Raw genomic sequence first — 21,621 nt, 5'->3', positions numbered from 1 at the left:
CTGAACAGCTGTCTAAGCTCTCATGGCTAATGAATACAAGCATCTAATTTATAAATTTGAGGCCAACTGTGACCTTTTATTTATTCTTAGTATATGTATGTATATAGATGGTGACCTATAAATATGCTCAATTTTTGAGTCAGTTGTATTTTTATTTCAATTGACACATAAAGGTTGAACATATATGTATGGGGTTTATGTAACATTTCAATACATATATACATTGTGCAGGGTTCATATTAGTCCAAATGATACAGATCTCAAACAGTTATCATTTCACTGTGGTATAAACAAAATTTCCTTTTTCCTAGAATATCAGAACCTACTTACACTATCAAATTATAATTAACCACACTTAAGGGCTGACCCTATGCCCAGCAGTAGATGGCTAACACAAGATGAACTGAATCATAATGCTTTTTATGGGCATTTTTGTACCTTACAGGTCTTTTGCTTGTTTATTATGGTTTCTGATTTTGTGTTTTAAGGGGTTTCTCTGTGTGTAAAAGAGTGTGACTCTGTGTCTATGTATGTTTCTTGTGCTTTTTTTTGGTTCTTTTTTTCTATTTGTTTGTTTTGCCTATCCTGGTTTTTTATTTTATTTCTTTTCTTCTTCTTTTTTATTTTTTAGATGCCCGTTTTCTGCAAGAGAGAAAGAAAGGGTGCATGCCAGTGGCCATGTCAGAGGAGCAGCAGATGGCATTTGACCTCAGGGTGCCAGCCCACCAGGAGGTGAATCCCTGATGGGTGAATCTCAGATAGGCAAGGCTCTGAGACCACAGACTCCAGAGTGCATTTTGCTTCTGCTCTGTCTTTACATGTTTGCTGCTACCATCTTTCTCTGGTATCTGGTATAGTGTGAATGGGTGTGGGGAGATCCCCACTGCCTGTAATGTAGTGTGTTTATCTCATAGAAACATTCCATTCTACTGGGCATTTTAACCTGTGGATTATTATGAAGATGATTTCTTCCTAAGCTGCACTGTCTAATTCATAATAATGTTAGTTTAAATAGAATTTTGATGATTAAAAATAAAACAAGGAAGTGTCACATGGTTAGAACACATGAGTTGCTATTGAGGAGCCACATAGACTGTGGAATAATGATTAAGAAAAACAATTGAGTCCCAGTAGCCCAGCTAGCTTAAACTCTTTTAATCTTAATGTTGGGAGATGTATTCACAGGTTTCAGAGTGCATCATAGCTGAAACAAAGCTCTGAAAATAAATTAAAGTTAGACTAAGATAATTTTGTTAAATAGCTTTGAAGTGAAAAACCCAAGAAGACAATCTAAAGTTTTAGAAAGACACACAGTTGAGTGAGGAACACTTTAAGGTCAGGGAACAAGAACAGAGCAGCACAATTATCATTAGCTGACATGCCTTTCTTGCTTGGATTAGTTGGTGATCAAAGGTAATAATTCCTTGTACCTCAGTCTCCTGATATAAGAGACTACTGATGAGGGGGTATGCACCCTAAAGATTTAAAGTAGAACTGATTGATTCTTTTTTTAAGTATAAAAGTTTAGGTTTGTGATCCCTTTAAGATTCCTTTTAAGATTATCTTCTAGATAAATAATAAAGTGATTGATTCTTTCTTTGTAACCACAGTATGCAGCCTGCCAGTAAAAGATGGCTGAGAAAAGTATCCCCTGCTTGCTCCCACTCTGTTAATCTGTAACAAGTTTCTTAGACGTAAATGTACGTGGGTTCTTGAAATGACTGTTTTAATCATGTGAGGGAGATGAAAACATGTTTTTACTTGTATTCATTGTAATCATTCACTTGAAAAATAGAATATGACCACATTGTATTGTCTATATTGCCTGAAAGACTTTGCTGGGGTGTATAAGCTGTAGAGAAGAGAATACAGTGGAAGAAGAAAAGAAGGAAACCATCCAGAAAGTGTGTGAGTGTCTTTCCTTAACCCTTCTGATAAAAAAAGTCACAATACACCAGTTCCATGGATTTCCCTTTGAGCCCTGTGCTGCTGGAGGCAAGGTCTGGATTTGGTGGGTGGGGAGACTCTGGGAGGAGTTGTGGGTGGGGAAACTATAATCAGAATACATTGTATGGGAGAGAATCTATTTTCAATAAAAAAGAGGGAAAAATAAAAAAAAACCTGTAATTTATTATCAGTCACTCTTTTCCCACTTCCTTACCCATCCCATTATGTTTTTTGTTTTGTTTTGTTTTGTTTGTTGTTGTTGTTTTTCGAGACAGGGTTTTTCTGTGTAGCTTTGCGCCTTTCCTGGAGCTCACTTGGTAGCCCAGGCTGGCCTCGAACTCACAGAGATCCGCCTGGCTCTGCCTCCCGAGTGCTGGGATTAAAGGCGTGCGCCACCAACGCCCGGCCCCATTATGTTTTTAACGACTGAATAGTATTCCACCATTTATATGTATCACATTTTGTTTTCCTGTTCATTGGCTGTGATACTTGGGTTGATTCCATTTCTTTGCTCCTGCAGCTAGTTCTGCAGTAAACATGGGAATGTAGCTGTGTCTTTGACATACTGACTTCATTGCCTTCTGCATGTCAAGTAGAGGGACTGATGCATCATAGAGTAATTCTATATTTAATTTGGGGGGAATGTCCATACTGCTTTCCATAATACTAATTACTAAAGTATATTCCCACCACATGTGTGCAAGAACCCCTTTTCCTCCACACCCTTGTAATCCTATGCCATTCAATAGTAACCATTCTAACTGGAGTGAGGTGGCACCTCTTTGCCCAGCAAACAGAAAGTGCCCAGTCTTCTGTTCCAGTCAATAGCACACCACCCCATCTACCTTCAACACAGGAGAAGAGTGGGAAGGGAGAGCTGTGGCTGCCAGTGACCTGTCTTCTTCCTTTACCTCTACTCAGCACAGTACCCCAGCAGAGATGGTTCTCACCTGCTGGGTGTCCCTGCACCTGGGCTCAGCACAGTATACCCGCAGAGATAGTTCCAACCTGCTGGGTAGCAGAGCATGCCAACCCCACAAGCCACAGGCACATCATCATCTCACATCAACTTGTCTTTCCCAATGAGTGTGTGGGCAATCAATCTCATTACAATTTTTCCACGGAAACCAGGCTAAGCTAAAGAAGTGGCCTTAATTAGGCTTGGGGGGTAGAATCACCCAGAGTTTTTTGATCATCCTGATACCTAGGCCTCACTCCAGACTATTGAACCCAATCATCGGCTCTCAAGTGTTTCCAGTGTGCGCTGAGGCTGAGAACCTCAGACAGCATTACCAGGGTAGGAGAGCTTTGTGCACTGCGCTCCCCCTGACCCCTCCCCAGTGAAAACTCATCGGGGAGGATCCCAGCTGATCTTCAGAAGATCCCTAGGAATTTGAGGGTGGGACAAATTCTGGAAGGATGGTTTGTGGGGCACCGAGGTGAGGGGCCTTGGGGAAAGCAGCCATACTGCAGTGTGGCCAGGAGTCAAGAAAAGCTCACAGTTGACAAGATTCACGCCACATTGTCTTTTATCAAATACAGAAGATGATTTGAAAATAGGAGCATCTGTCACAAGCATATTTTTAAAAGCCTAGCCAAAAAAGTTTAAAGGTGTGTGTGTGTGTGTGTGTGTGTGTGTGTGTGTGTGTGTGTGTGTGTGTGAAGTATCTTGCTTCCCTTTCAGCTCCCACTGCACTCACTGGACCGTGAAGAGGGGACATAGCATCTTGGCATTTCCCCCACTTCTCTTCCCAGAAAAGATCAAATGCAAAGCAACCAGATCAGAGAAAATCCCTTGGTGGGCTGGTCTTTGGATTAACAGAATCTCAAAGGAGAGCAAATCCTGCAAAGAGCAGATATATTCTTTCCCCTTTCATCGGTCTCAGCCCTGGATCCAGTTCTTGCACTTCACGCTTCAGGAGCTGTAAGGCTAGCCCTGCCTCCTGAGCTGATCTGGGCCCCAGCCTTCCCCTCCCTACCTGGAAAATGCTGTGCCAGACTGTGAGGCCCTCCATTCTGTGCTGTGAGGGTCTTCAATGCTCCTGTTTCTAAATCTCAAACCTCAACTTGCTAGTCCCTTCCCCATGAGCTTGCAGTAGCTCCCTAGTTTCCACTGAACCTGGCTTGCCGTTTTCACTTGGCTGATCACTGTTGGAGCTCATCCTGGTCTCTTGTAGGCACCCCTGGGACCTCTGCACTGACACAAATGGGTGGCCTGGGGTCTCCAGCTGCTTGTTTCTAAGATTAATTTGCAGTAATATTTTCTCTGTTATCCTCTCTTTGTGTCTCCCTGTCTCTGTCTCTCACTGTCTCTGTCTGTGTATGTAAAGAATATACCCGCTCTCGGGGCTGGAGAGATGGCTCAGAGGTTAAGAGCACTGACTGCTCTTCCAGGTCCTGAATTCAGTTCCCAGCAACCACATGGTGACTCACAGCCATCTGTAATGAGATCTGGTGCCCTCTTCTGGCCTGCAGGCATACATGCAGAACACTGTATGCACAACAAATAAGTAAATCTTCAAAAAAAGAATATACCCAGTCTCTTTACTACTTCTTACTACAAATGTATGTTTAAAACTGCTTTTATTTTAAACTTATATTTTAAATTAAAAGTACTTTAATGAACATCCGTAAGTCTATTGGATTTTTGGCACATCTGTTCTCTCCTTCTACCTTTTGGGTCCCAGGAACAGGCTTGGTAGCAAGTAAAGATGCCGCTGAGGGGCATCTTTCTGGCCTTTGTTTGTTTTGAGACAGCTTCCACTCCCCAACCCCTTTTGAGTGTTTACATGGTTTAATATTTTTGACTCCAGATTTCTTTTCAAGGTGTTACTGATCATCTGCACAGGACTTCCGTTTTCAGTGCTGGGGATTGAACTCAGGGCCTCACAGATGCTAGGCGTGTGCTTTGCTAACTGAGTTGTAAGTCCCAGCCCACTTTTTACTTCTTTAATTGAATTGTAATACGTATTTAATTTAGAAAAAGTTAAACTTCCAGGAAGTCATGAAAAAGGAAAAACATGGCGCTTGCAACCTGGTGTCCTTGGGTCTCTGGGCCTGAAGCTCCTGCATTCTCTTGGATCTTGCTGGTATTTTGTCGTCATCACCAGTCACGTGAACAGACCAGGAAATGCCAGACACGGGAGAGGAACAGGAAGCAAGCGTAAAAGGCTCAGAGGTTGGGTCTACCATCTGGGACCTTTGGGGCCCGGTGGGAAGCTCAGAGTAGCAAGTACAGGCTGCTGTGAGAGGGATGCTGTCCAAAGTGAGGCTAACCAGCTAAGGGCAGGTCAAAGCCTCGGTCCATGGGCTCACAATGAGCTGAGTCCCAGACAGCAGGAAGTGCTCAGGGTCCGTTCCTGGGGTGTGCTGTGATTAAGTGGGGAGAATGGAAACAGTGTGGGCCAGTGAGACCTATCTCTGCTGAGCCTGCTCCCAGACTAGTGAACACACTGAAGACAGGAATGTTGTGAAGTTTCCTCCTGGGAATTCAGGCTGACAGCTTTCAGAAGGGACATCACTGCCCACCTAGTGTGGCTTTGCAGTCAGTAATCCCAACCCTAGGGAGACTGAGGATGGAGACCACAAGTTCTGGGCCAGTCTGGGCCAGGTAGTGAGACTATGTCTGGGAAAACAAAGACTGGAGGCAGCTCAGTGGTAGAACACGTGAAACACAAGGCCCTGGGTTTTGGGTCTGTCTCACACACACACACACACACACACACACACACACACACACACACACACAATCTCTGGCATGAAGCTGTGCTCAGCGAGCTGTCTTGGAATCTGAGGCAAAAAGACATTAACAATAGCACTGTCCTGTCTTCATTTCAAATTTCTTCTTCCCCTCCTTTTTTCCCTCTCACTATGTGATGCATGTGTGTGATTCATGTGCACATGTGTGCTGGTGCCTGTGGGGGGAGTCATCCTCCATCTCTCTTTCACTTTATTCACTGAGGAGGGTCCCTCAAAGTCAGAACTCATCAATAGGGCTGCTTTTGCTAATTAGCTTGCTCTGGGGATCCTGTTGTTGCCTTCCAAGGCTGGAACTGGCGTCCTTGCTGTTATATTTAGGTTTGCAAATTCAGCAACCACACTTGCTTCCTTCCAAACAATGTAGTGTAATTGGCTATTTACATGGGTTCTGGAGATTTGAACTCTGGTCCTTACCCTTGCACACAGGTTCTTTAACTGGTGAGTGATCTCCCCAGCTCCACACTTAAATCTTCAATATTTAGTTCGTCATATGCTTTTTTTTTGTACTTTTTTTATTTTGCTCAAAATATTATTTACCTAGATTTACTTCTTTTTCCAGACTACTCCTTAAAGTTTGGTGTCATGATTTGCTGTTTTTGTCTTATTTGTTCCGCAATTCAAGGAGCCAGCCAAGCTTGGGATCTAGGATTAAACTGAATATAAATACTGCAGGACAGGGATCCCTCCCCACTTCATGGCTTGCCCAACGCCTCTGGCCTCCACAAAATCAGAGCAAAGATACAGAAAAAAGCGAAGTATTCTCTGAGTCCTACACATCTGGATAACTTGTCTGCAGTGTGACATCACTGCTCCAGACCCACCACTCGGGAACAGAGTACTACTGACTGTTCTGATATTTGCATGACACAGACATCCTCCAATGGCCTCCTTCTCCACTCTCCCCTTGATGTCTTGCCTCGTTCCCCTCAGATGGCTAGCCTCCTTCTTCCATACTCCGTGTCTAGCCTCAACTTCCCCATGCCCATCTCCTCCAGCTTGACCTTCCTGTGGCATCAGCGCTGTTATATTTAGGTTTGTGAATTCAGCAGCCACAGTTGCTTCCTTCTAGACAATGTAGTGCAATTGGCAAGACATTTTGACAGTTCTTGCCATGGCAGGATAGCCAGAGTAACCTCCTAGGGTTGAGTGAGTGCCCTCATCTTATTTTATAGATACAAACACTGAGGCCCAGAAAGAGCTGTTTCAGACTGTCTAACTTTGAAATCCAAGCTCCTTGTTTTGTCTGTGAAGTCATAGACATTGGAAGTGACAGAGACCTTGGGTATGATCTGGGTCAGCCTCATCTTGCCCCAAGGAAGAGAATCAGGTCCTGGGGAGATGTGGTAACTAACCAGTCCCAGGATTATCTTAGGGGGTGACTGTTTTGTTTCTTTTGGCCAAACTCTCTCCCTGCTCTTTCCCACCTGGCTCAGGTCCCCTGCTGGGATATAGACCCGTGCTATGGAAACAAGGCACCTCTTCCTGGGCCACAGCTCAGAGCTCTGACTGAAGCCCAGACCCAACAAGACAGTTCTGAAAGACTGACCCACCCCCAGGCCAGCAGCAAACCATGGAAAAAGAACCAGAACAGAAGTAACCCTTGACACTTGCTGTGTATGACACACCAGGTCTTGCATGAGCCACAACCACGCCTGGGGTAACCCCGCTTTCTATTGTGACAAGAACTTTCTTCACAATTTTTATGTCTACAGTAGGGGAGAGAATATTTATACTGTTGTGGTTCCCCATTTATAGAGATTAGAACATTTGGCCTGAGAAGTTGAGGAACTCCTGTAGTCCTATCACTAGTAAGAGGTAATACACAAAACGAGGTGTGACGCCAAGGTGCATGATCTTTGCCCTGTCTGGAGGCACGGTGATTCATTTCAACTTGGGCCCTCTTCCGGGAAGATGACCACTTTCGCCATGGGCCGCTATGGCCAGCTTCCCTTCTATCTTTGGAGAGGCCACCCAGTCCCCCTACCCGCCCAGCAGTCCTACTGAGGACACGTGTCCTCATCCCTGCCCTGTGATTGACTTCCAAGGTCAAACGTTTTGCCGGTGGAAAGCATGAGTTCTTCGGGCATTTCAGCCTTTAGGGAGGGGCAGAGAGAAAAGAGGAAGGGACAGATGGCAGTGAGGGGAAGGAAATAGGGTGGTGCTTGATAGTAGAAGGGGATGTCATGGAGCTCTCCAGGACTGGAAGAAAAGCGGTGACATTACCCCATGGCCTAGGCAGAGAGGCCCTGAGGAGCCTGGCGCATAGAGCCCTTGTATGTCTGACACAACACCTCACAGCTAACAGCCACTAACCATGGAAAGTAGATCACAATTGTTTCCAGCATTCTATCCTGTCTCTCTGTTCCTGCAGACATCTGCAAATATTTGCTGCTAGTGGTTGGCATGTCTGCACTGCTGAGCTGGGTTATAAACAGACAGAAGTTGGGCTGGATTTGGCACAACCAAGAACAGGGATGATTCTACAAATATCCATTATCTTGTTTAAAGTCCTAGTTCCGTTTACCCTGTCAGGGGCAGATTGGCTGGGGACTGTCCACATTGAGAAAAATGTGCTGACCACAAAGCTGTGCTATCCTGACTTCCAAATGGTCTTGGAAGATTTGTCACTTGATATGACCACATACATTGCCATGGTCCTTCCTCATCCTGATTTCAGTGGCTAGGAGCCCTTGGTGCCTAGAGAGCTACAGCTTTTTCTGTCCTCTGAGCATGCAAGGACCCTGTTGCTTCTGGTTCTTATCACCTGTGCTGTATGGAAGTGGGTGAAGAGAAAAGTTCTCCTGTAAAAAGGCAGGTTATGAAAACCAAATAATTAGAGGAGGTTTCTGTGTCCACAGAGAGGTAGGCCCTTGGGTGAGCCACACATGTTACTTAATTCTCACACACTCACTGTTTCGACCAGGTGCTGTCTAATGAAGTTTGGTATACCCAGCCTCTCTACTACCAGCAAAAAACACCACCTCAAAACAAATAAACAAACAAACAACAGGGTTTCTAAGTCAAAGAAGCTAGGAATTTTTTTTGTAAAAGCAAGTGGCCAAGTCATTCAAACTTGCTTTCAGAAAATTCTGGAAATGTTTTTCTAGGCAATGAACATGCTTAAAGAATTTGAGTGTGTCTTTTTTAAAAATTAACTTAATGAGAAATGGAGGAGTGATATTCACCCCTCATGTGATCAAGGTACATTAGATACATCTGTGAACACCTCAGAATGAACTCTATTGTTTTATATAATTATATGTTAGCAAAAATATTTATGTTAACTTATGATCAAAATGAATTATATATTACATGTGCATATGTGAAAATCTCATAATGAAACCCATTGTGTATGGCTAATGAATGCTAACATAAGCAAAATTTAATTGACTCAACTGGAGAAAGAGCATTTTGCCTGTGACTGCATGGCATTGCACAGTCTGGCTACCCATTCCTGCAGCTGACCCCCAAAACATTGTTAAAAGTAAAGAGTGATTTTGAAGAATAGTTTTCCTGTATCCTGAAAACACTTGACTCAGTTAGACTTTTCTTTCTGGGCTCTGAGTTAAAAACAGAGGCATGAGGAGGAACATCTTGCGTGTTTTGTGGGTGGGGGTTGAAAAGAAACCTTGCATTTCTTAAAAAGCATCTAGAAATGAGTATCAAGAATACCTTTAGGGTTTCAGAAAAAGCCCACACCTTAAAGTTATTGCTATACAAACAAGCACGAGGACCTGAGTGCAATCTCTCAGAACCTATGTAAAAGAGCTAGGTGCAGTGGGTGTGCCTGTAATCCAGCACTGGGGAGGCAGAGGCAGGAAGAGTCCAGAGTTTGCTAGCCAATCAGTCTAGCTGAATCTTTGAGCTCCAGGTTTAGTGAGAAATCTGTCTCACAGAATAGAGAGTATTGAAGAAGACACTAAACATGGGCCTCTGTCTCTAGCCTCCACACACATGCACACATGCACAAGCACTCACACACTCAGTTACACACACTTAAATAGGTACACACAGCACAACACAAAAGGATACATTTAAAGAAAAACCTTGAGCTGGACGGTGGTGGCGTGCTCCTTTAATCCCAGCAGTCGGGAGGCAGAGCCAGGCGGATCTCTGTGAGTTCAAGGCCAGCCTGGTCTACAGAGTGAGATCCAGGAAAGGCGCAAAGTTACACAGGGAAACCCTGTCTTACTATGACTATGGCTCCTTAAATAATCTATATTATCAATTCTTAAAATGACATTTATTTATTTGCTTGTTTGCTTATGCGTGTGTGTGTGTGTGTGTGTGTGTGTATGTGTGTGTGTGTACACACACTAATGTGCATGTGTTCCATGGTGCCATGTGGAGATCAGAGAACAACTCTGGGAATCAGTTCTCTCCTTCCACCATGCTGTCCAGGGATGGACCTCAGCTCGGCAAGCTCCTTTACTCACCGAGCTGACTCACAAGCCCAAACAAGTTATTGATTGTAGCGAAACATACACAATCCAAATTTCATCATGAATACAGTAACATTTAGTAAACTCACAAGCTCATACAACTACTGCTACTACCATCCAGACACACAGAGCAGTCAGTAACAGTTTTAAAACATTCTTTTCCTCAATTTACTTTTGAAGTTTTAAATGAATAGCTTTTGTTTTAGTGTGTGTGTGTGTGTGTGTGTGTGTGTGTGTGTGTGTGTGTGTGTGTGTATGAAAGGGGGGAGGAGGAGGGAGAGGAGGAAAAGGAGGGAGAGGAAGAGAGAGAGACTATTATCATTTTACAAGCAACAACATTCACCCAAAAATACAGGACTAGACATAGGCCCAGCCATCTGGGGTTGGCATGGCAACAGTGAGATCTTTGAATGTGAATATGTACACGCTTAAGAGTTGAGAAAAAAGCTGGAGAAAATAATTAATTAATTGTTGTGGAATATTATTTTAACTAAGCAAAGATGTGTTACATTTGTTTATGCTGCATTTGTTTAATTATGTAAAGATGTGTTGCTGTTTCACCTTGCCTGCCTAAGGCACCTGATTGGTCTAATGAAAAGCTGAAGGGCCAATAGCTAGGCAGAGAGGTGATAGGTGGGGCTGGTGGGTGGAGAGAATAAATAGGAGAAGAAATCTAGGCTAGAGGAAACAAAAAGAAGAGAACAAGAAGAAAGAGAGGGACACACCCAGGGCCAGAAGCCAGGCAGCCTCCAGACAGACAGACATAAAGACAGCAGGAAAGTAAGATATACAGAAAGAAAAAAGGTAAAAAGCCCCAAGGCAAAAAGTAGATAAGGAGAAACAGATTAAAATAAGAGCTAAGATAAGGCTGAGCATTCATAACCAATAAGAAGTCTTGTGTCATGATTTGGGAGCTGGTTGGTGGCCCAAAAGAAAAAGCCTGGTACAATTAATAAAAAATAAAAAAAGAATAAAACCTTTACAAATCACATATATGTAGAATTTAGCTTTCTAAGAACTTAGCATTCCACTTTCCATTGTCTTTTCTTCACTGTATTTTGGTTGTTTTGTTTTGTTTTGTTGACACATGACCTCATATAGCCCAAGCTGGCCTGGAATTGACTATGTAGGTCATGATGACCTTGTACTCTCTATCTGCCTGGTTCTGTCTAGTGTTGGAGTTAGAGGTGTGTGGCATGACACTTGGCTTTTCACTTCTTTTTTGAAAGTGTATTTACCAGGGCTGGAGAGATGACTCCATGGTTAAGAACGCTGGCTGTTCTTCTATAGGACCCAGGTTTGAGTCCTAGCACCTACGCGTGTAACTATCTGTAGCTCCAGTGTCAAGGGATCTGACACCCTCTTCCGGCCTCTTGGGGCACTAGGCATGCACATGATGCACAGACATACATGGACACAAAACACACAAGAAAAATAATTTTAAAAAGAAAGTATATTTCTCATGCTTGAGTCTGTCACAAAAAAAGATGTTATTTCTTGTCTCCTTGTTTGTCCAGTACTGTGTGTGTGTGTGTGTGTGTGTGTGTGTGTGTGTATTTGTCCTTAAAAAACTCATTCCAGCCGGGCGGTGGTGGTGCATGCTTTTAATACCAGCACTTGGGAGGCAGAGCCAGGCAGATCTCTGTGAGTTCGAGGCCAGCCTGGTCTACAGAGTGGGATCCAGGACAGGCACCAAAACTACACAGAGAAACCCTGTCGTGAAAAAACAAACAAACAAACAAACAAAAAAAGCAAAAACCCCTCATTCCTCCTGCTGCATATTTTTACACCTGAACCAAGTACAGTTTTTGTTTTTATTCTTGTTTTCAGTAGTGGGGATGGAGTCCAGGGCCTCATTCATACTAGGTAAGGACTCCATCACTAAGCTATGTGTCCAGTCCCTCCTTTTACTTTTTATTTTGAAACAAGGTCTTTCTAAGTTGCTCAGGGTGGCCTCAAACCTGTCATTCTTCTGCCTCAGTCTTTTGAGTACATAGGATTACAGATTGGCACTAACAGGTGTAGCTTCCAGGTATAGTTTAGAACAGTGGTTCTCAACCTTCCTAGTGCTACGACCCTTTAGTACAGTTCCTCATGCTGTGGTGACCCCCAATCATGAAATTATTTTTGTTATTACTGCATAACTGTAATTTTGCTACTGTCATGAATCATAATGTAAATATCTATGTTTTCTGATGGTCTTAGGTGACCCCTGTGAAAGGGTCGTTCAACACCCAAAGTGGTTTCGACCCAGAAGTTGAGAACCACTAGTTTAAAGGATGTGTGGGGATACAGGAAACATCCTGTGTCTAAGCTTATGTTCCTCATCCTCTGCTCTAACGCCCATGGGCATCACCACTCACCTGGGGAACTCTGTTCAGGTGGGTGTGTCTCCAACTCTGACCTCCTTATCCGGAACAGTGTTCTATTCATTCAACTCATAACTCTTGTTGACTTAATGATCTCTGTGCCAGAGGCAGGAGGACAGCGTCTACCCCTGAGTCCAAGCTCGCTGTCAGAGCAATGACTCCTGACTGTTGCTGGTGTCAAGGAACAGCCAGGTCCATGACTACTGCACTTAGTGACGTGATTCTGAACCAGAACCCCAAGACACTCCATCCTGTGTGGAGCTCTCTAAGGACACAATTTGGTGTATCAGGGAAGTTGAGACCAGGGCGTATTTTCGGGGAAGAGGATATTCCCGCTGTTGGTTTTACATACAATACCCCTACTATATGTGTATATTATTAGCACATAGCATTACTTCTATTTTCCAGATGAAAGAGCCAAGGTAAAGTGGATTAAGTGCCCTTCTCCAAGACTGAGCTCATTAGTGCAGAGCAGGCACCCAGACCCAGGCCCGCCTATTCCAATCAATGTGAATTCTCTTTCTGGTGCAGCAGAGACTCTTTCCCAGGGTGCCTCCTAAATTACACTGCACTGGTGATGGGTGCTTGGTCTGCAGGTAAGGCCAGCTAAGCTCTTTGTAATTATAACTTACCCTCAGACAATGGGAACCACTGTTGACCCAGTCACTGTAAAAACACACCAGTGTGGTGCTGCTCACACCTGAGTCAGTGGAATTCAAGTTTGGGCTTGAAATTATGCAACGACCCAAGTTACACCTGAGTCTACAGGGCTTCGTGGAGGTTCCCTTTTAACTTCTAATTTTTTTAGTTTTATTTTTATTGTTTTATGTGCATGGGTATTTTGCCTGTGTGTACATCTGCCGGTCTGTGTACTACATTGTTCCTGGAGCCTAAGGAGATGGTGAGGCTCTATATAGGTCCTGGGAATCGAACCCTGGTCCTTTATGACAATAAGTGCTCTTAACCACTGAGTCAACTCTCCAGCCCATCCCTTTTAGCTTTTTAAAACAGTTGTCTAGGATATGGATAGAACATTGACTAAACTAGAAAGCTCTATTAGCCAATAAATGACTCAGGGAGGGAGAGCAAAAGGGATGGTGTGTGGCCTGCTTTCCCTCACCCACAGGCAACATGGAGGTGTGAGTGTGACAGTTGGCTTTATTGACACTAGCTTGCACAGGTGACTTTGCCTTTCTGGTCTCAATTGTCCTACTTGAGACATAAGGAGGCTTGAGAAACGTCTCTTATGTTCTGGAAAGGTGGGCCTCAGTGCTTCTCCATCGACACCATGTCTCTCCACAGGCAAGCAGGCATGCTGCAACACAGACACCTTGACCAGCACTGGCTGTGGAATTTCCATTGTCCAGTGTAAAGCAACAGCAAGGCCTCTCCTTGAAGTTACTAAGGCTTGCAACAACAGAATGTTAAACTGTATATGGGCTCTTCAGTGCGTGTGGCTATGCCCAAGGAAGCCCAGTAGCCTGGCTGCATGTACCCTGCCTGCATGGTGTGAAGGAGTGAAATCTGAAGACGTCTCGGGTCCCTGGATAAGCTTCATGGAAGCAGGGTCATGGGAGAGTTGTGAAAATACCAGAACGAAAACTAAGGCTGCCAGAGTAGCTGTCAGTGTACTGTTTTGGAAAGGAGGTAAAGACAAGTCAGACAGACAGAACAGGGTGGGTCAGGTGGAGGGAGCAGGGCCCTGGAGGAGGGTGCCTTTGGGAAGTAAATGCCTCTCAGCTGTGGAATAAGATTTGGGAAGGAAGGGAGTGAGAAAGGAAGACAAACCTACTCCCATTATCATGGTTTCGATGTCAAACGTCTCCATAAGCTCATGTGTTTGGTGATGCCTTGGAAGACTGTGGAACTTTTGGGACCATGAACTAGTCAGTAGAGGTATCTCTGGGCAGACCTCGAAGGTAGTATCCATTTTTTGGTTCTATCCCAAACTCTCTGCTTCCTGGTCTTTCAGGATGTAACCAAGCCACCATACTGCCTCCCAATGCTGTTGACCAGGCCACGCCCTCCCGGCCGTGAGTGGATTGTGAACAAAGATAAACCTCTCCTCATTTAAGTGCTCCTGTCGGGTACATTGTCACAACGATGAGAGAAGTGGCCAATACACTGTCAGACGAAGGCCCAGGGACAGAAAAGAACGTGCCGGTAATAAAGAGGCTTGACACACGGTCAAGTGATGGCATGGCCTGCCCCAAAAGAAGTTTTCTTTGTGGCCAGGCGTTCCTGAGACCCCACATGAGCCAGCACAGAGGCTGTTGCCTCACAATGGTGCTGGGGAGCTTAGAGGGCCTGTGGGACCTAGAAAACAGCATCTAGTGTTACATTTCAAGTGTTCCATCCCCCCCCCCCCCCCCCCCCCCCGAGGGACCCTTGAGAGGAGGGCTGGAATTCCAACCCCTCTCTACATTTCTGGAGTGATAGATATCATTTTCTTACCCTCCATCAACTGTGTACTTGGTCTCTAGGGTCCTAAGTCCCTGGAAGTTTCCCTTGGAAACCCAGCAAGGCTGTGCAATGAGAAAAGTAAGTCCATCCCGGTGACTTTAAGCATCAACACCCAACACAGCAAACAGAGAGAATCAAGGCCACCCCTAAAGGAGCCAAGTGCCACTTCCCCACAAATGACCGTGAAACCAAGTGAAGTAAGTCAGGCACGAGCAGACAAATATGGCATGGTTCCAGTTACTTGAGGTTCCTAGAGGAGTCATAAAGTACAAAGACTGATTTCCAGGGGCTGGGAGGGCAGTGGGAACCTACTGTGTAATGAGTTTTGCAAAATGAAGAGTCCTGGGGATGGATGGTGATGGTGGTTGCATAAGGTTATGAATGCATCCAATGCTCCTGAACTGTACACGTAAAGATGGTTCAGATGGCAAACTTTATGTTATGTGTATTTTGTCAGACCGAAAGGGGGGAAAACACAAAAAAGAGGAGTCACTGAGGTATAGTTAGAAGGCCAGAGACACAGATATCTGAGAGAGACACTGGTATCTGAGAGAGGCCTGTGGCATCCATGACACTCCAGCCGGAGTCTTAGTGGAGCAGACTTAAAGGTTCCATTGATGAGGCTCTGTCTGCAGAGGGCAGGAGCCTGGAAGCTCCCTGAGTTCAGAGGCAGGATCTAGGATCAGCCACCAGCCTTGAACACCCTACTTAATAAGCAGTAAGCCTGGATCCTTCACATAAAATCAGATAAACCATTTCTTGAGACCTTGATAAGATCAAAAACAAAGAGTCATTTTATAGGGTGGGGGATGGAAAATACAGAATTGACTTATAATAGTGCCAGGTAAAACTCCTAAAAGAAAAAAGACTGAGCCAGGCAGTGGTGGTGCACACCTTTAATCCCAGCACTCGGAAGGCAGAGCCAGGGGGATCTCTGTGTGTTCGAGGCCAGCCTGGTTTACAGAGCGAGATCCAGGACAGGCACCAAAACTACACGGAGAAACCCTGTCTCGGGGGGGGGGGGGGGGGGGGCCGGGGAGGGGGGAAGGAAGAAAGAAAGAAAAAGAAAAAAGATGTACTCTCAAAATCAGGAATAACCTGATGGGTGCCCGTGAGGAAGATAACTCAGGGATGCCACCCTGGCTGAGGGAGGATCACTGCAAACCTGTGTCTCACAAACACTGCTGGAGATTTGCATATGTGACTAAGAAGATCTTAAAAGATAGATAACAAGTGAGCGTTATCACCCTACATCTCGTTAGCCCTTTGTTTTCACCCTTGGGACATAATAGCCCCCTTCTTTTTTTTTTTTTTTTTAAATATTTATTTGTTATGTACAGTATTTTTTCTGCATGCCTGCACTCCAGAAGAAGGCATCAGATCTCATTACAGATGTCTGTGAGCCACCATGTGGTTGCTGGGAATTGAACTCAGGACCTCTGGAAGAACAGTCAGTGCTCTTAACCTCTGAGCCATCTCTCCAGCCCCTTCTTTGGGACCCAGGGGTGGTAACTGGCCGTTGGAACCAGCCTTTTGGAGTCAGCTCCATCATCCTTCTGAATACATTAGAAGTATTTCTACGAGCCAGGTGCTTAGAAACTATGTAAGACTCATGCCAGAATTGGCCTCCCATGCTTACAGGGTCACAAAGCGCAGGGCTACGTAGGACTTTGGGAGTTGTTTAGACCAAAGCACTCATTTTGTGGAGGGGTGCAGATCAGACAAACGTAGGAGACATGGGAAGATGAGGACCTACCTCGGATGGTGTGGAAGGAAAGAACACAGATAGAAATGAAATAAAGGAAGACGAGGGTGTGGCAGGTGAGTAGGCAGGGAGGGTGAGTCAGAATTAGGGCTGATCATGAAACCATTGACAGAAACAGGGAGGGCCTGTGAGGAAGGGAGGGCGGAAGGGTGCAGGAAAGCTGAATTGATTTTTAAAGAATTTAAGGTGAAAAGCCCAGAAACTGGAAACTCCAATGGAAAATTTTAGGATATGAAGAGAGGGGTGTGTCCTGGAGTCTGTCAGAGAAAATCCCAGGTAAGTCCTTTAGCCAGCAAGGCCTGGACACCTGTGACAGAGCCTTCTGTCCTGAATAGTCTAACTGGCACTTAGATGAGGCCTGAGAGACATGTATGACATGTCTACAATCCATGCAAATCTCAATGCCACAGATTTCAGACTCAATAGAGAAAATGGCCAAAACAGAAAGAAGAAATGAAACTCACTGGGGTCAGTATGAAGTCCTTTGTTTATGTCCAGAAAATCAATGCAAGCTACAGAATGAATAAGAATGACCATGATGGCAACATTAACAACTGCTATCTTCAAACTCAGTAGTTACGGTACGCCGGGATCCTGATGTCAGGTGCTGCATAGGACAGCTTATTTAATTCTCACAATAGCCCTGTGGCATTTGGCACTATTATTATAATCTTTGCCTTACAGGTAAAGAAACTGGGGCCAGGGAAATTAAACTTGCCTAATATCACAAAAACCTTGGCTTGTCTGACCAAAAACAATGCTATATCCTCTAGCCATTAAGGTAAAGATTGAGGAAGCATGATTTGACCAGCCTTATGTCAAAGACTTTCTCTACTTACACAAGCAAATAGGTGTGTGTTCATGTGTGTTACAGTGAGGAACTTCATTTTCAAGTTAGTTACAGTACCCTGAAAAGAATGGCTGCCTAAGCTCTTTGGGATTGTAGATTCCCAAATGCTCACTTAATAACATGGTACTTGTGTGGTACAGGGATGTTTGCTGTGGAAGAATTGAGAACCCAGGTCTCAGTCAAGTTCATGATGATGTCACTACCTTATAAAACTCAAAGGGAAATCATGGCTAAGAACCAAATATGAGATACTGGAAGTCTGGGAACTTCTATTAACAAAGAGATATATACATACACACCCACTTGGCTGCCTCACCGGCCTCAGTTCTGGTGCACTGAAAATCTCTCAGTGTCTACCCCAATGGTGCCTTAGGAACCTTTCATCCTTCATGTTGAGGATCCTTTCTTCCCCCAGCCCCCAATTCTGCCTGTCCTCCTTTCTTTGGTTCACTCTGCCTTAGTCTTTTCCTAGTCATCCCTTCTGCCCCGAGTCTCTTTCCAGACCAGGCCATGCACCCCTGGATCCCGGTCACCCGACTGAACCCCTTTCACAAACACTCACTGTATGGTTTTGTTGTGCCCTTGCCGTTTGCTTTGCTTTACTTCAAGCCAAATCCTCTATAGGCTTTGATCGAACTGAAGAAATCTGAGCATCACTCTCCATTTCCATTGCATCTGCTGCCAAATAACTCGCTAGGCAACTTTCTGGATTGCTGTTGACCAGTCAGGGAGGGTACACAAAGCAGAGGGAGCAAGCGCTTCATCTGCCAACTTCTCACCATGTCACGTATTTACAGAAAATATTTCAGGTGGTCTTTTGAGTTGCTTTGTTTATAGTCTCATTTCTTTTCAAATTTCCACACGTGGAATTTCCACGTCGACAGTGCACATTCCATTAAAAACAGGCTGATTCTGTGCAGACAATTTAGTAACCAAGTGGGGAAAATGTTGCTTTGCTCTGAGTAGATGAGTGTAGCATGTGATTATCTGAAGTATAATTTTGGTCTTCGAGCCTATAATATAATTACGTAATGCCCATCACCCACTGCATGATTAAACTGGACTTTTCCCGGGGGGTGGGAGGGGTCATAAAGCGATTAAATTCTATTGCTCTCTTTATTTCGATTCCCATCCAGGTTCCCTGAAGCAGGATCTGAGGCTTTGGACGGCTTTAGATTAGGGACCTTTGGTATCTCTGTTCACACCAGCCCTGACACTGAGACCTTGGCCGTTCCCTGCCACACCTGATCTCTCCCTGCTTTCTCTCCTCTCACTGCTGTGCCTTTAATTCTAAATGCCTGGGTTCCTTAAGTTCCCAGCATCCCAGTATCTGTGCCTCCAGCTGCCTCTATCCAGTTGGTCCTGCTCACTCTGATAGCACTTCTACCCAACTCCGCACGGTTAGACCCCTCACTCTCACTTTTCCAGCTGGCCCCATAGACATGACCAACTCCCTAGGGCCCTCTCATCCTGTACCTTCCACGCTGCAGCCTCTGCTGGGCAGAACTCTCCTCACCAGTGTTTGAGACTGCACTCACATCAGCTTCTGTATTTCCTCCTCAGCATGATGTAACTATTTTCCCCAGTTCTCCATCTATTTTATCTGAGCTGCCGTTCAAAGCCTAACTCTTGAAACGTCTTCTTCATGAAAATGTCTCTGCTACTCCAATCCTCTTCTCCACTTTGTGGCCCCTTATTACTTCCACTGTTCCCTCTCTTCCCTGTGAGATGCGAAGTTAAAGACCTAGGGTGCCTGTGGGACCTTCTGACGTCCATCCATGTTAAGAACTCTGTGGCTCTCCTGGGCGTGCTCTAGAAATGGCTGACCAGCTGGTGCTGCCGGCCGTCCTAGCCCCCTTGGCGCGCCCTAGTCAGCTTCTTACCACACCCCCAGGGGTAGAAGACCCGTAGGCTGACTGTGAAAGGCTGTCCCTCTCCCAACTCCAGGTTCATTTCTCTTCAACTTTGTCTCAAAATCTCCAGTTCTCCAGCTCCTAAGTATGACCCCATGAGAGTCCAAAGATCCAATCTGCAGCTGGAATATAACACACCCCTAAACATTGAAAAGTTCCAGTCTCTGAAATCATTGGCACCACTCCAGCGAGACAAAAAGATCTTCAAACTCAAAATTTGGGAAGTCATATATTCATAGTCCTTTGACTTATACCTTAGTCCACTGCTGGTTTATTCTTTCCTAGTATATTTTTTTAATTTGCTAAAGCTGTTTTTAAAATTATTATTGTTGTTATTATTATGTGTGTGTGTGTACATGTGTAGTATGTGTGTGGGCATGATGTGTCAGGGCATACATGTGCCATGCAGTGAGTGTGAACTCAGAGGACAGCTTTGTGGAGTTGAATCTCTTTCTCTCCTTTTATCTGGGTGGTGGGGATGGAACTTAGGTCACCAGGTCGCTCAGCTCCTACCGTAAGCACTTTATCCAATGAGCCAGCTGACGGGCCCTTATGCAGTTTTCAAAAGTGATAATTATTGTACTGTCATGAAAGCATTGGAAAGACATATAGTTCCCCCCAATAAACGTATGGTGAACACTCACAAAATCAACAGGAGACAATAACCGACGATGACCACAAATGTCCCCCATGCAGTGGGTGCAGACTCTGTCTGGACAAGCCCTTCCTCAGCAGTGTGTCCTATTCAGACTCAGAAAGCTGGCCATTGGTAGCATGTGGGCCAGAGAATTTTCTAATCTTCTTGCTTTTCCAGAGCTTCACCTTTGTCTCGTCACTGGCAAAACCTAGCCAGAGTTGGTCCACTTGCTCCTACACATTTCTTAAAAAACCCTGTCTGCTTCCCCTCAGCCACTACTAATCACTTCCTTGGAACTGGCAGAGTATTCTAGAGTGTTAGCACCTCTGAAAACAGTAGGAACACTAGTGGGGAAGGAACGGGGATAAGGATCGGCAGGGAAACTTACCTCAGCTTCTGGCTGGCAGGGACAGTTATCTTATTCAGCTTGTCCATTTCTCTTGAGAGGAGATGTGGGTCACTGTCCAGGGGGATGTCAGTAGCTCCTGACCTTCCTAGGGAGCAGCATGGTAAGGCTTTGGGCTCAGGGGCTCATGCCACTGGAGCTGACTTCTGAGAGTAACCACAGGCTGCTGGCAAACACCCCTGCACAGGGGAAGTAAAACTCGCTGGAGCGCATCGTCAAGTTTCATGTTTCTACGAGATCATGTGATCCAGGGAGTTAGCCAGCTTGGCTGCTTACGGTGCGGTTGTGTAAACTTCAGTAGCGAAACCTTATTGGGCATGCAAATCCTTTCCAGCAGCTCTTTTATGACCAGGTTTGTTGCCAGGTTGGAATAAGCTTCTGGCTGGGCACTATTTCCTGTTTGTCCCAAATCTTAGGCAGTCTCTGTTTTCAGCAGATGGCCAGTGTCACCTGCAACTTCCCAGGTACAAGGAAAAGCTGTAAAGTCCATTACATCTGGATGGCTCTTGGGGGCTTTCAGCTCATTTGCATGAAGCTATGGATTAGCCTCTTCTGCTCAGAGAACTAAGATGTGAAGTGGACGTTCATGGTGCTCCTTCCTCATACATCTGAGTGGCAAGTCATGGCAGTGGTCATTTACTCAGCGAGACGGGGTCTCCTCTTCTCAAGTTGTATTTAAAATGTGATGGGTAATTCTTTGTGCAAGGTCAATGTCACTTAGGGGTAGAGAGATAGGTGACTCCAGGAAGGAGAAATTATCTCCATTATACACTGTGTGGAGTCAGGAGTTGCCTTGCTGAAAGCTTAATGCTTTCGCATAAAACTAGGATACACCTCAAAGCAGCTGAGAACAAGCCCAGCAATTTCCCAACACATGACATCAGGCAGACGCTTCCTAACTCCACTCCGTGTCTTCGTCCCCTCCTGACTTTGGACACCGCTCACTTCTTCCTCTCACCAGACCCAAGTGGTATGTCAGGTGTGGGGGTACCCCAAGGACAGTGATATCCCACACCTGTAGCTGCTGACCCCCTCCAGACAGCTCTGCTGCCCTCCTCAAGACCCCCGCC

General features: G+C 45.1%; 1 protein-coding gene across 1 annotated transcript in view; it reads right to left on the bottom strand.

The window, feature by feature from the left end:
• Positions 1-20,744, bottom strand: part of Blnk (B cell linker) — a 68,733-nt gene extending 47,989 nt beyond the window's left edge. The window contains exon 1 of the mRNA XM_052713063.1: positions 20,534-20,744. Within this exon, the coding sequence (XP_052569023.1) occupies positions 20,534-20,580 (47 nt within the window). The 5' untranslated portion in view covers positions 20,581-20,744. The remainder of the gene's footprint in view (positions 1-20,533) is intronic.
• Positions 20,745-21,621: the final 877 nt, after the last annotated feature.

Source organism: Peromyscus californicus, unplaced genomic scaffold (genome assembly GCF_007827085.1).
Source record: "Peromyscus californicus insignis strain IS unplaced genomic scaffold, ASM782708v3 Scaffold_4__1_contigs__length_199733344, whole genome shotgun sequence".
NCBI lineage: Eukaryota > Metazoa > Chordata > Mammalia > Rodentia > Cricetidae > Peromyscus > Peromyscus californicus.
Note: the sequence above shows the minus strand (reverse complement) of the source record. Positions and strands in the feature narration are given on the sequence as shown.